General features: G+C 46.3%; 1 protein-coding gene across 2 annotated transcripts in view; it reads left to right on the forward strand.

The window, feature by feature from the left end:
* The first annotated feature begins 1,354 nt into the window (after window positions 1-1,354).
* Window positions 1,355-15,516, forward strand: part of LOC125465246 (sodium-dependent phosphate transport protein 2B-like) — a 38,399-nt gene continuing 24,237 nt past the window's right edge. The window contains exons 1-6 of one of the 2 annotated variants that reach the window (XM_059638190.1): window positions 1,355-1,381; window positions 8,426-8,532; window positions 11,085-11,213; window positions 11,301-11,429; window positions 13,214-13,357; window positions 13,812-13,923. In XM_059638190.1, the coding sequence (XP_059494173.1) occupies window positions 8,442-8,532; window positions 11,085-11,213; window positions 11,301-11,429; window positions 13,214-13,357; window positions 13,812-13,923 (605 nt within the window). In that variant the 5' untranslated portion in view covers window positions 1,355-1,381; window positions 8,426-8,441. Of the gene's footprint in view, window positions 1,382-1,402; window positions 1,461-8,425; window positions 8,533-11,084; window positions 11,214-11,300; window positions 11,430-13,213; window positions 13,358-13,811; window positions 13,924-15,516 lie in introns of those variants that run through there. The other variant, XM_059638189.1, reaches the window with a different exon arrangement.

Below are 15,516 nucleotides of genomic sequence, written 5' to 3' on the forward strand. Positions count from 1 at the left end.
TAGGTGGAGTCAATAGCAAAGGTCTATTCCCCAGGGTAGCAGAGTCTAAAACTAGAGGGGCATAGGTTTAAGGTGAGAGGGGGAAGATTTGAAAGGGACCGGGGGTCAGCTTTTTACACAGAGGGTGGTGTGTGTATGGAACGAGCTGCCAGAGGAAGTGGTGGAGGCTGGTGCAACATTTAAAAGGCATTTGGACAGGTACATGTAAAGGAAAGGCTTGGAGGGATATGGGCCAAGTACAGGCAAATGGGACTAGTTGAGCGGGTTGGAATGGACGAGTTGGGCTGAAGGACCTGTTTCTGTGCTGTATGACTCTATGACAAAAACTGCCAGGAAAATGGAAGAGAGTGAATCATCAACAAAAACTGAGCCAGGCTTCATCGGCTCACCCTGTGTCACAGCGTTGTCACCTCAGTTATAGCCTACTTTCTGATAGATGAACTCCTTACCAGGAGCTGTACACAGTCCCTATTCACTGATCCCATCAGCCCTTGCTGTAAACTCCTGGCCTGATACACAAACCCTGTTTCACCCTAGTCCCTGGTCTTGGGGACATCCACGGGCCTGCACTGTCCTGTCCATGCCAGCTGACATTCCAGGCCACGTTCGGGGAATAGGAGCTGAATTTTATTGATCACTAGAGTTGCCCAGTTCCCTCATTTCTGTGCTGGAGAATTGTAAATCTCTCCCTATACTCCAGTGACTATTTCGATGGGATGAAGTTTGGTGTATAGTGAGCAGGATAATATTGAGGCCTGCACTCCCTCTGGCACAGTGGCACCTTATCGTGTCAAAGCCTCAAAGCTCATTCCTGAACATTTTTTTTCCCTTTTGCTCTGATCTGATCCAAACTGAGCACCCAAGGTGCAGCCCTGAATAACCTCACAATCCACCAGCCTGATAACATCAGTCCAAGCTCTGTTTGCTTTGCTGCTTTTCGTTTTGCAGAGAGTCAGCGAAGACTCTGATATTGTTCCAGATTCTTTCAGGACTTACCCAACACCTTACATTGTGTCAATATCACACCCCAATCTGTCCTGTGGGTTCGATTAGGGAACGGAGAGTTTCCAAACTATTTTGCTTATCGGTTGCTTCACTTGTACTGCAGTTTGTCCAGGACTAATCTGGTGGAGGATAGAAGTATCGATTAAATAATTAAGATTCCAATAACTTGCTAGAAAACAACAGAAGTATCAAGCCCTTATCAGGCCCTTTTTACCCAGTTATCAGGAGAGTTGGGTAAATATTAATTGTGGAGCTGATATGGTTTGATTATTGTTCACAAGTGCGTAGGTGGCACAATACTTTGACCACTACAATTTTCTATAAAGATAGGGTATCCCTTGAAGAATTTACAGCAGACACCTGTTCTGTCAGTCAGGTAAGAGCGACACAATGAACTTTCTTGAAGTGTGGGACTACTGCTTCACTTCATCACTGTCTCATCTCCAGCTAATTCTGTGAGTCCCAGTCTCTCACTGCAGGGCTGTGCCTTTCATGGGAAGTCTGAACTTGGAGCCATGTGTCTGTAAGGAGGGTGAATTTGTGCCTGACAACGAAGATGCTCAGACTGTGAGCTACACTGTTCTGAGTGTCCATGCGCATTCCTGAGGTACACACGGCCCAGAGTTACTGTCAGTTCCAGCGTTCAACAGTTAGTGAGTGAATGGTCTGATAGTGAGTGTGGCGGGGAGGGAGGGGCATAGTGATTGTGAGGGGGAAGGAGGGGGATAGTGAGTGTGAGGGGAGGGAGGGGGATAGTGAGTGTGAGGGGAGGGAGGGGGATAGTGAGTGTGGGGGAGAGGGAGGGGGATAGTGAGTGTGAGGGGGAGGGAGGGGGATAGTGAGTGTGGGGGGAGTGAGGGGGATAGTGAGTGTGAGGGGGAGGGAGGGGGATAGTGAGTGTGAGGGGGATGGAGGGGGATAGTGATTGTGAGGGGGAGGGAGGGGCATAGTGAGTGTGAGGGGGAGGGAGGGGCATAGTGATTGTGAGGGGGAGGGAGGGGGATAGTGAGTGTGAGGGGAGGGAGGGGGATAGTGAGTGTGGGGGGGAGTGAGGTCTATAGTGAGTGTGGGGGGAGTGAGGTCTATAGTGAGTGTGAGGGGAGGGAGGGGGATAGAGAATGTGAGGGGGAGGAGGGGATAGTGATTGTGAGGGGGAGGGAGGGGGATAGTGAGTGTGAGGGGGAAGGAGGGGGATAGTGAGTGTGGGGAGGAGTGAGGTGGATAGTGATTGTGAGGGGGAGGGAGGGGGATAGTGAGTGTGGGGGGGAGTGAGGTGGATAGTGATTGTGAGGGGGAGGGAGGGGGATAGTGATTGTGAGGGGGAGGGAGGGGGACAGTAAGTGTGAGGATGAGGGAGGGGGATGGTAAGTGTGAGTGTGAGAGAGGAGGATAATGAATGTGAGGGTGAGGGAGTTAATGAGTGTGAGCGAGAGCAGGTTAGCGATAATGAGAGTGAGCAGTGTAGTATGATGGTTAGTTTGATAGATTTATTTTCGGTGATTTAATAGCTCATTTTTAATTTGAAGAGCACAATATAAAGGATATGTATCATTGTGAAGGGGGTTGCAGGAGTACAGGAAGCTGGGGGGGTGCGGGGTGTGATTGTGTTTCAGTCGGGGACACTGGGCAGAGAGGCTGGGACAGCAGTGAATAAAGGATACACCATCCTGGGCTTTAGCAGGAAAGTGCAGGGTATAGGAGGACCCTCAATTAGCCGCAATAAAGTTAATGCAGCGACTTGAATGAGGTCAACCAGGAGGCGTTATAAAATAGGAGTTCCCTGATCGGGGTTGTTATGCTGGCACAATCAGGGAACACTGGCTGATAGAGAAAAAACAGGAGTGTAAGGTGTTCTGCTCACCCTAGAAGCCAGGTCCGAGCTAGCTAGGTTAGTGCCATGTACTAGGGACATATATGTAAACGGTGACTTGGAGATGCTATGCTGGCCTTTGGGGAGTTATTTCAATGACAAGAGAAAATCACATCCCTGAAAGGGATTCACTTGGAACTGTCATCTTTGAGTTGGGGTAAGCATTTCTGGCACCATGCCATTATTTGGGAGGTTTGACTGGTTTGATGCTGCCATCGAAGGCTGGGCCCAGTATGTGTAAAGAATTTATTATTTCTTCCTGGCAAATGAAAAGCAACGATTAATTCTCCTGACACCTCGTGGGCCTGCAGCTTTTTTGGTTATTAGAAGCCTAACTTTCACTGAGGCAGCAGAGTTCAAGAGCTGACGGGTTTAGCTGAGGAATATTATCACCCCAAGCCTCCTCTGTTGGTTTTACTCAGCAATTTGAGAACCAGGGGTATCTGTATTGGGAGTTTTAACCAGGTTAAGATGACAGTGTGATTTTGGTTTAACCCTTAATGAGATGCTTAAAGACTGTTTGATGTATGAAATCAATAATGTGATCATGCAAAAGCTGAAGCCCAAGTAGACTTCAAACAGGCACTTCAATTGGCTTTATCATTAGAAAATGCATCAAGTGGAACACATGAGTGAGGGGCTATGCCACTGGATATGGACACCTTTGCCAGTCTGACTGAGACTGGGGAACACCACTTGATTTGACTTGCTTTGTTATTTTTACATGTACCTGGGTATAGTGGAAAGTTTTGTTTTGCATGCAGTACAGGCAGAATATACTGTACAAACTGAACCTCAAACAGGGCATATCCTAAACAGAGGGGCTCGAAGTCAGCCCACAGCAAAACCGCAAAATCGAGCCAAGCCTCAGCCAAAAAGTTCAAATTTTGTTCAGGATCTGGGTCAGCAAACCATTGGAGCTGCTGTCGATGTGTGGACTTAAGATGGCGAAAGAGTCCTGAGATGGAAATTGATTAAGATTTATTGACCTTAGGTTTACGGTAAAAGTTTGGCATAACATCATGGGCCAAAGGGCTTACACTGTGCTGTACTGTTCTGTGTTCTATCTTCTAACTCATGGGCTGGTATCCAGGAGACTGCACACCCTGGAAAATCCACCTATATTTGGTTAGATTGTGTAGCAAAGCCCAAATTTATTTTTTTCTATTCATTAATGGAATGAGGGCATTGCTTTTAGACAGCATTTATTGCCCAGAGGGTAGTTCAGAGCCAACCACATTGCTGTGGGTCTGCAGTCACATGTAGGCCAGACCAGGTAAGGATGGCAGTTTCCTTCCCTATAGGACATTAGTGAACCAGATGGGTTTTTTGTGACAATTGACAATGGATTCATGGTCAACATTAGATTGTTAATTCTGGATATCTTATTGAATTCCACCATCTGCCATGGCAGGATTTGAACCTAGGTTCCCAAAATGTTATCCAGGTCTCTGGATTTAATAGTCCAGCAGGCCATTGCCTTCTCTTAGGGGAATCAGTGCCAAACAAAATAAATGTCGGATTAAATGGTCACCCACTTCTAATGGAGATCGATATTAGCCTGGCTGTTTCAGTGACTGCAAAATGAGTCTTTTAACAAAATTCACTCTGGAAACCAAACCTTACGTTCGCGTACAACCTTGGCTAGCCTGAGAACCTGTACTGGGCGACCTTCACAGATTAAGGGTATAACTTCAGTTCTGGCCTTTTATGAGAAGCAGCTAGTTAAGTCACCACTGATTGTAGTAAAATGTTTGGGTGCAAGCTTTATAGGACAAAATTGGTTGAGAAAGATTCACCTAGATTGGATCAACATTTTTTGATTAGCTGCCTGAGTGAAGCTCTGGAATTTTTTCTAGAAGGTCCAGGCACTATCGAAGCGGCCAAGGCCACCTTGCATGTTGACCAGGAAGCAATTCCATGATTCTGCAAGGGCCGCTCAATGCCATTTGCCTTACAAGCAAAAGTAAAGGTAGAAATCAGGAGGCTGGAAAGTGAAAGAATCATCAAACCAGTACGGTTTGCGGAATGGGCAGCACCAGTTCTACAGTTTGTGAAGTCCGATGGCTTGGTTCACCTTTATGAGGATTTTAAACAAACAGTAAACCGCTTCTCACAGCTGGATAATACCCGATCCCTCGCTTAGAAGACTTTTACACAAAACTGGTAGTGGGTGGGAGGGTGGGGGTGGCTTTGTCCTTCATGAAGCTGGACATGAGCCATGTGTACTTGCAATTGCAGTTAGATGAGGATTCCCAGACAAATGCGACAATTAATACCCATAAGGGTTTGTACCAACATACCAGGCTGGGATTTCGACAGCCTGAGCACTTTCTCAGCGGATGATGGAGAACATTTTACAATTACATTCTACCCCAGGTTGTCATTTGTCTGTGAGGTGAGATAATAACTGGGAAGACTAATAAAGACCACTTGGAGTACTTGGACATAGCGCTTAAAAATTTCTCCCAGGCGAGTGTACACCTTAGAAGGGGAAAGCTGTGTGTTCCAGGCACCCCAAGTGACTTACTTGGGCTGCAGAGTTGACAGGACCAGCTTACACCTGTTGGAAGATAATGTGAGGGTGATCACAGGGCCTCTGGCTTCGGCCTTTCCCTGGATTAGTGAATCATTACGGAAAATTCATACGTAACCCAGCCCTGATCCTGGCACCGTTACATCTGCAATTGAAAAAAGGTCAGGCTTGGGAATGGTCCCATAGCCGAGAGGTAGCCTTTCGGGAAGTGAAGAAGCAGCTATCGTTGTCTAACGTGTTGGCCCACTACAGTCCCAAGCGAGGTGCTGTGTTGACATGCAATGCCTCCCTGTGTGGCATTGGGGTAGTGTTGGCCCACCGCCCGATAGCATCTGCTTCCTGGAGTCTGGATGATGCTGAACGAAGATACACCCTGCCAGAGAAGGAAGATTTGGCGGCCGTGCTTGGTGAGAGGAAGTTCCACCAATAACTTTACAAGCGTAAGTTTGTAATAGCAACGGCTACAAACCCTTGCTGGGGATACTTAAAGAGGACGGGGTCATCCATAACTTCAGGTTGAATTCAGTGGTGGGGTCTTATTCTGAGTGTGTACAATTACAAATCGGAACACCATCCAGGAGGCCAAGTGGCAAATGCAGATACAATGGGCCACCTCCCACTGGCAGATATATCACTGGTGGTGCTGCCAATGGAAAAGTCCATTGGGCATTTTAGTTGTTTAATTAAATTCTCACAATTTGTGCAACTTAGTGAACAGCAGGACTGAATATCTCTCTCATGAGTTGGGACAAAAGCACGAATATGACTCTCAGATATGATCTCAATGTGGTCTGCTCTACTTTGGGGAGATGAAATGCAGACTGGGTGACTGCTTTGTGGAACTCCTATGTTCTGTTTGCAAAAAATGACCCTAAACTTCCATTTGCCTGCTGCTTTAACACGTCACCATTTCTCCCGGCCCCAACACCTCTATCTCAGGCTTGCTGCAGTTCTCCAGCGAAGCTCAGCACAAACTGGAAGAACAGCACCTCGATTTTTGCTCAGGAGCCCTAGAGCCTTCAGGACTCAATATCGAATTCAATAATTTTAGGGCCTGAGCACCTTCTCTCAAGTGTCTGTCCCATGTGTTCGCATACCAGGCCTTGTCATTTTATCGGTTGCTTCAACTAACAACCCATTGTCAGCCACTACTGGTCCCCATTAGCAGCTATTCATTCTCTCAGCCTGCCCTTGACCCATCCCATCGATTGCCCAACTGTTGTCCTCTTGCTCTATACTCTATCCCCACCTGTTGTTTATCCCTCCACCATCCCCTCAACCGAATTTTAGCATAGGTACAAAACTTTTCCTACCTACAATCATTTCCTGAGGAAGAGTCGCTGCACCTCGAACATTTACTCTGTTTTCTCTCCAAATATGCTGACAGACCTGCTGAGTTTGTCCAGCAATTTCTGATTTTCCTTCTGAGTTCTGCAGTTTTTTGGTTTTGTGTGTGTGTGTGTGTTTGTGTCTACGAGAATCATAGAATCCCTACAGTATGGAAATGGCCCCTTCGGCCTAGCAAGTCCACACTGACCCTCAGAGCATTTCCCACAGACTCATCCCCCACACAGACACGGGAAGAATGTGCAAACTCCACACAGACAGTCGCCCGAGGCTGGAATTGAACCCATGTCCCTGGCACTGTGAGGCAGCAGTGCTACCCATTGAGCCCCTGTGTATATGGGTGTAGGTCTGTATGCATGAGAGAAATGTTACTCCTGTCCAAGTTGTCTTTCCTCCCATCTTGTTCACAGTCTGAGATAACTGACGGTAGATTCTGGTTCAGTTGGGAACATGTCATAGAAATCATAGAATCCCTACAGTGTGGAAGCAGGCCATTCAGCCCAACAAGTCCACACTGACCCTCAGAGCATTCCACACAGATCCATTATCTCACCCCTGTATTTCCCATGTCTAACCCACCTAACCTGAACATCTCTGGGCGATACAGCACAGCCGACCCACCTAGCCTGCACATTTTTGGACTGTGGGAGAAAACCAGAGCAAACCCATGCAGACACAGGGAGAACGTACAAACTCCACGCAGTCGCCCAAGGGTGGATTCGAACCTGGGTCCCTGGTGCTGTGAGGCTGCAGTGCTAACCACTGAGCCACCGTGCCACCCCTAAGTCCAAAAATGCTGCCAAACCTCTGTATATGCCCATAATTTCATCAGTAAAGTTTCAGCAGCGTGTAGAATGGGTGAAAAGCCTCCTGTGAGAATAAGGCCTCGAAGATGTTTTCATTGAGAAAATTTTGGAAGATTATACAAAGCCAATAGAATTATCATGTGATAGAAGAAACAATGAATTTAGTGATCATTCACAAGGAATAAATATCAACTCCCAAGTCTGCACAGCTAAAGAAGAATCTGGTGAAAGAGCTGAAAATATGCATATTGGAGAAAATCATCCTGTCAAAAGCACTCAAAATATGGCACATTGTTTGGAAGGTGATGTACTTTACGATTCTTTAGCAGAACCTGCAGACTGTGAAACGACTGGGAAGGAAGCTGTAACAGAAGTGCACTGATGATCTTGTTATTCACTGTGGCTGCCAGTATCCAGATGAAGTTCTGCAAAATATATCTCTCCCTTTGAAGTCCTTCTCTTTGAAGCCTCCTGGACACACATCCAGGTGTCCCTCAAGGTGGAGGATAATCATCACAGGTGTCCCAGACAGCCAACAAATTGCATTGCTCACAAATGGACATTCTCAGGCACATTTCAACTTTTTTCCCTCTTTTGTAATTAAAAGTTTACTATGTTGGTATATAATCCAGGGTCCAGTGTTGTAATGACAATGTCAATGGCTTATACAATGTTGCTTTTGAATATAAAATAGATACAATGCAGATAAATGGTAACAAGTGCAGTCAAAAATATAAAGTGGATGCCGTACAGATACAGATGTACCAAACTGGGTGAAGGCAAAGTCTGTAAAAATTTAGATCAGGTTCCAGTTGGGTTATGCAGATATTACCTCATTACAGATGCTTTATTTCCATTCAGAGTGTTCACTGTCAGAATGCCTCCATTTAACAGCAACTCCATTCACTCCGAAGAGTTCAGTTTTGGTGATTCAGCGAAAATTGATCCAACTCCAGCAACATTCTCAGGTATGTAGTAATCCTAACTTGTGTCAAATAGCCTTCAGATCCAGAAGAATTGTTATTTTCTGGGTCACAGCAAGGACTCAGTTAAGTCTCAACCTGGGTAGGGATTGATCACTACATCTGCCACCTCCTCCTGTCTTCTCTTGGACTACAGTCCCACCATCAAACATAGTGTCATTGACTCCAGATCTGTCACTCACTTCACCTTAACTCCTCTGGGGATGTTCATGCCTCAGCCTCGAACCTCAAAGCAACCTCCCTTGAGTATTGCAAATCGTCATTCCTTGGTCAAGAAAGGGAATAGGGATAATCCTGGAAATTACAGACCAGTCAGTTTTGCCTCTGTGGTGGGCAAATTATTGGAGAGGATTCTGAGAGATAGTATTTATGATTATTTGGGAAAGCACAATTTGATTAGAAATAGTCAGCTTGGCTTTGTGAGGGGCAGGTCATGCCTCACAAACCTTAATGAATTCTTTGAGGATGTAACAAAAGTGGATGTAGTGTATATGGATTTTAGCAAGGCATTTGATAAGGTTCCACATGATAGGCTCATTCAGAAAGTAAGGAGGCATGGGATTCAGGGAAATTTGGCTATCTGGATTTAAAACTGGCTATCCAATTGAAGACAGAGGGTAGTAGTAGATGGGAAGTATTCAGCCTGGAGCTCGGTGACCAGTGGCATGCCACTGGGATCTGTTCTGGGGTCTCTGCTCTCTGTGATCTTTATAAATGACTTAGATGAGGAAGTGGAAGGGTGGGTTAGTAAGCTTGCTGATGACATGAAGGTTGGTTGAGTTGTGGATAGTGTGGAGGGCTGTTGTAGGGTGCAATGGGACATTGACAGGATGCAGAGCTGGACAAAGAAGTGGCAGATGGAATTCAACCCGGAAAAGTGTGAAGTGATTCATTTTGGAAGGTTGAATTTGAATGCAGGTTACAGAGTTAATGGCAGGATTCTTGGTAGTGTGGAAGAGCAGAGGCATCTTGGGGTCCATGTCCATAGATCCCTCAAAGTTGCTACCTGAGTTGATAGGGTTGTTAAGAAGGCATATGGTGTGTTGACTTTCACTGGCAGGGGAATTGAATTTAAGAGCCATGAGGTTATGCTGAGGCTCTGTAAAATCCTGGTTAGACCACACTTGGAATATTGTGTTCAGTTTCGGTCACCTCATTATAGGAAGGATATGGAAGCTTTAGAGAGGGTGCAGAGGGGATTTACCAGGCTGCCTGGAATGGGGGGCAGGTCTTGTGAGGAAAGGTTGAGGGAGCCAGAGCTTTTTTCATTGGAGTAAAGAAGGATGAGAGGTGACTTGATAGAGGTGTACAAGGTGATAAGAGGCATAGGTAGAGTTGATAGCCAGAGATTTTCTTCCCAGGGCAGAAATGCCTATTACAAGGGAGCATAATTTTCAGGTGATTGGAGGAAGGCTATAGGGGAGATGAGAGAGGTAGGTTCTTTACACTGAGAGTGGTGGGCGTGTGGATTGCGCTGCTGGCAGTGTTAGTTGAGTCAGATACTTTAGAGACTTTTAAACGAACAGCTAGGAGTCACACTGCTGTGGGCCTGAATCACTTGTAGGTCAGACCAATTAAGGACAGCAGATTCCCTTCCCTAAAGGACATTAGTTAGTGAACCTGGTGAGTTTTTTTGTGACAATTAGCAACGATTTCATCTTCATCACCATTATCAGAGGTTATTTCCTGATTTTTATTGAATTCAAGTTCCACCATCTGCCACAGCGGGATTTGAGCCCAGGCCCAGAGATCATTACCTGTGTCTCTGAATTAATAATCTAAAGATAATAACACTAGGCCATTTCCTACCATATCCCTGTGAAGAAGTTAAAAATACCTTGAGAAAAGAGATTACAGAATGGAAAGTCCTGGTACACAGAAAGAAACTCTCAATGAACCCTGTGGATTGGTACTAGTGAACTGTGGCTTTCAGCTATTTTAACCTCCATCCGTAAGACCAATGTATTTTTTAGCTTGCCTCTGTCTGTGTGTGTGTGTGTCTATGTGTGTCTGAGTGTGTGTGTCTATGTGTGTCTGTTTGTGTGTCTATGTGTGTCTATGTGTGTCTGAGAGTGTGTGTCTGAGAGTGTGTGTCTGAGAGTGTGTGTGCGTGTGTGTGTGTGTGTGTGTGTGTGTGTGTGTGTGTCTGTATGAGAGTACGAGTGAGTGCTTGTGTCTGTGAGAGTGTATACAGTCTGAGTGTGTGTGTAGAGGCTTTAAAAGGGGGTTAGGTTTTAATTAGTAGAACCACACGTTGATAGTTCATAGCTGTTTACAATGATTAGAATTTGCGAATTTGTATTAAATAGTCGTCATGGTTAAATGCAGAAGCTGGTCAATGTGTTCTGTTAATGTAGTTCCAACAAACACAGGCCACTTGGGACTTTGCTGACATTGATTAATTCATTAATTGTTGTGGGCGACCCCAGAATTGGTGGGACTTGGGAATCAATGCCCGTTCCCAAGTGGGTTGTAATTGTGTCAAACTGTATCATTAGTTGGGAATGAAAAGCACTGCTCTCCGTGTTTTGTGACAGAGAATGTGATAACAGTAGCTGATCCTGTCCAACTGGAGGATGATGGTGTGAAGGAGGAGGTAGCGGAGATAGAGGAGGATGATCCATGGACACTCCCCCAGCTCCAGAACCAGGGGCCCCAATGGAGCGGTAAATGAACTCTCTGTCCTCACTGTTTACCAAACAGCTCCCTTAGTCTCTGGCTCTTACCTTCCTGTTATTTTTGTCCTTTTACAGATTTGGATCGAGTTGGGAAGATGAAGCATGTCATCAAAAGGATCATCATGGCTGTTCTTCTCATTGCTTTTCTTTATGCCTTTGTTTGTTCTCTTGATGTCCTCAGTTCAGCATTTCAACTCGTTGGAGGTAATTGGATTCGAGCGTTTTGTGGAGACTGCTCCCATCCCCAGGAATATCGGGGGGTGGGGGGGGGGGGGTGCTCATCAGAGTCCAACATCCAGAGCCCAGTCTGGAACTTGGGGCCTGGGGCCTGGAAAGGGAGAGCATAGAGAGCAGGATTGCTCTGCACAGGTTGAGGAGGGATTGGGGTCCAAGTTAAGAGGAATACAGGAGGCTGGTGATTTCAGTACCCATTCCCAGCCCAAAGGAATCTGGAATGAGTGAGTAGAGGCCCAGAAAATCAGAGCAGGAGTAGGCCATTCGGTCCTTTCAACCTGCGCTGCTATTCTCCTATGTTTGTGGCTGATCATCCAATTTAGACACTTGTTCCTGTGCTCTCCCCATGTCCTTTGATCCCTTTAGCCCTATGAACTACACCTAACTCCTTCTTGTAAACATTTCAATGGTTTGGCCTCAGTTGGCGTACAGAATTCCACAGGCTCACCATTCTCTGAGTGAAGACATTCTCTCTCATCTCAGTCCTAAATGGCCTATCCCATATTGTTGGACTGTGACCCCTGTTCTATCATTCAATATGCTCATGGCCGACCCTCCAACTCAGTCCCCTGATCCCACTTTCTCCCCGTACCCCAGAAGGTAGAGGTGCAGCTCAGAATCCAGAAGGCTAAAGGGATAATTTCCTTTGTTATGAGAGGGATTAAACATAACTCCAATAATCTTATGCTTCAGTTAAACAGGGCTTTGGTGAAACTGGAGCTTGAATACTGTGTGTAGTTTTGGTCTCTGCGTTTAAGGAAAGGTGTAAATATATTGGAAGTGGTTCAGAGGAGTGTTATTCGATTGATAGCTGGAATGGGTGGGTTTTCTTGTGAGGAAAGATAGGACAGACTCAGTTTGTTTATTGTGGAGTTTAGAAAAGTGAGGAGCGCCAAGGTTGAAGTGTATCAGATCCTGGATGGCTTTGACAAGGTGGATATGGAAAAGATGTTTCCTCCTGTGAGTAAGTCCAGAACTAGGGAGTTCTGTTTTAAGATCAGAGGTGGCCTTTTAAGACTGAGATGAGAGGAATTTATTTTATGTATGACTTTGGAAATCTCTGCCTCAGGAGACTGTGGAGTTCAGGGTTATTAAGTGTTCTCTAGACAGAGCTGGGTAGATGCTTGTTTAGGTAGGAGAATCGGGGGCCTTTGGGGGAGGTGGGAATGTGAAAATGGGTCAGCCATGAATGACAGATCAGCCTGGAGGGGCAGAATGGTCTACTCCATCTCCTATTTTGTATGTACATACACTCCCTGATCCTCCATCGAAAGGACAGGGTAAAGGGGGCAATTGTATATGGCATACGCCATTGCTGATGATGCTGGTCTCTGATTGGCTGATAGCTCCAGTCCTGCTGCCTGATTGGTGCTAAGTCCAGCAAGCATTGCCTAACCAAAGTAGGCATCAAGCTTCTCTCTGGGAAAGTCTTCAGTTTTCAGACTCAGTTTGAAACAGGAAGCTTCCATCCTCAGTATTTCATATTCAGGGCTGTGACACTTTGTCGGATAAGGCACTTTTGAAACACCTTTGGGTGTTTTACTATCTTAAAGGTGTCTTGCAAATGCACCCTGCAGCTGTTGTTGTAATAAGAGAGAAGGGAAAGGGTAGACAAGAACAGCCATGCTTGGAAATGAACATGCTGATCGTATGGGAGCTCTGTTTTGAAAGATAGGTCGGTCCAGGGTGTGGCATTCGTTGGTTTTACTGGATGTCATTAATTGTTGATATAAATTGTCACTATTTTTCTTCAGGGAAGGCGGCCGGTGATATATTTGGGGATAACACAATTCTGGCCAACCCCATCGCTGGCCTTATGCTGGGGGTGCTGGTGACCATCCTGGTACAGAGTTCCAGCACCTCCTCTTCCATCGTGGTTAGCATGGTCTCTTCGGGCTGTAAGTATGGCTGTCTGTTGGCTTAGTACCTTTTCTGGACAAACATGTGACAGAACCAAACTTGTGGATTTGGAATAAACTCCTTGTTGCTCTCACTGGTTTGGATGTAACAAGTTTAATCTCCTGCCACAGCTTTAGGGAATACTGTCACCCACCATACACGAGCACCTCCACCACCCCCTCCCACCAAAAGATGAACTCAGCCTCTGTCCTCCCCAGTGTTTGTGGTTGCTTTTGGTTGGGGGTGTGAGTGCAAGTCACTGTGCGGATGCTGGTTTCAGTGACAATGAGTCCTGTCAATGTTACGTGGACAGCGTGGGCCTCAGTTGGCTGCTGTTGTTCCTCTGCCAAACCTCACCCCCAGGGGGCAGTGTGTACTGCACGGCCCCAAGTTGAGAGATGGAGGAAGTGGGTGTGACCGCAGTGCGTTCTAAACAATGTCTTTCTTCCACAGTGCTCAGTGTCGAGGCTTCAATTCCCATTATCATGGGGGTTAACGTAGGAACATCAGTGACCAGCACATTGGTATCCTTAGCTCAGTCTGGAGAACGTAATGAGTTCAGGAGGTAAGGTCATACAGATTGCTTTCTAACTCTTGGAGTCTGAGTGTAGGATCCCTCTATATTCATTAATGTGTCTGGCTTGGGGTTTAATTAATTCCTCTCACGTGCTCCTCTTTGTTGAAAGCATTGGTTCTAATGGAGTGCAGGAACATTTCACTAGTCTGGCCCTGCTCTGGGCATCTAGCCATTGCCTTGTATCCAAACTGGCCCCCTTCTTGCACTCACCTGGTTGTTAGGTTTGTGTGGGGGGGTGGGGTTCTGTAAGACATTCCTGATTGGCTATACTGCCACAGGGCAGAGGGATCTGTGGGTCAGGGCCCGAACCAGTCACGATCCAACAGAAATCAGGTGCCTGCAGATGGTGTGCTCCACTTTTCTCAGTGCTCCTGCTGCAGGATCCCCCACACACAGAGAGTGGTACCTGCGGGGAAGGTGATTGGGAACGCTGGGAGATCATCTCATGAGGAGGCCCTATTGAATAACTCCGGAACAGATATTCAGTTTCCCAGGCGGAAGGTGGTCAGATTGAGAGTCCCCTGTAAAGGTGTGTCAGGCTGTGACCCTGGACTGGAGAGAATGGAGATTGTAGGTTGTATCCTAGCTTCTGGAAGGATGGTGAGGGAGAGTGGCTAGTGGACTCCTCATGGTGTTAACACATTCATCTGCACCTGTGCGTCCCCATGCAACCTCCATGAACGTATCTAAATGATAGTCTTGTCTCTCAAGAGCAGGCTTGTTACCTGTTCCTCAATGTGGCTCTGGGTAAAGATGGCTGCAATAGGCCTCCAAAGTTTGACATTTTAAAGCCACTCCCTCAGCTTCCTTTCCCCTCTACTCTTTGCGTCATCCATTCCTCTCTCTCTTTCCTTGTTCTGTTCTTTGCAGTTACCGACACAGCTTGTAGAACCCGCCCAAGCTTCTGGTCCATCCAGATTATAATCCCATCAGTTTAGGAGAGAATCCACAGAGGGGGGATTGGGGAGAATATTCTCTGGGGATACAGGTTCACATGACCATAGGTGTCAGGAGATTGCTGAATCCGATAATGTCCTATTTGACTCTGGGACCCACACTGAGATGGACTCTAACTTGATTCTAGATGATTCTTCACTCTGTGACCAAGTGATGATGATGGTTGTCCTGAGGTATCTTGGGATGCTTGACCACAGATCCCTGAATGCGTCTGGATAAGTCATTTTCTTTGGAGCAGAGAAGGTTTGTGTGGGGTTTGGGGGGGCACAGGAATCTGATAGAGGTCAAAATATTATGACGGGCATGGACAGGGGTGAATGGGAAGCAATGGTTTCCTTTAGTCAAAGGGTCAAAAACAAGGGGGCATCATTTTAAGGTGAAAGGTAGAAGGGTTAGATAGGAGGTAATGGAAGATATTTTCCTCCAGAGGGTGGAGGGGGTCCAGAATGTACCAAACAGGAGGGTAGTTGAGGTGAGAAAACTCACACTCTTTACAAAACATTTGGATGGCAATGTCAAGGCTATGGACTAAGCACTGGGAAGTGGGACTGGTGTAGATTTAGAGTAGGTTCAGAGTTGATGGGTAGAATGGCCTATTCTGTGCCTTGTGACCCTGTGGGCCTC

The sequence above is a fragment of the Stegostoma tigrinum genome, chromosome 29, assembly GCF_030684315.1.
Source record: "Stegostoma tigrinum isolate sSteTig4 chromosome 29, sSteTig4.hap1, whole genome shotgun sequence".
Lineage (NCBI taxonomy): Eukaryota > Metazoa > Chordata > Chondrichthyes > Orectolobiformes > Stegostomatidae > Stegostoma > Stegostoma tigrinum.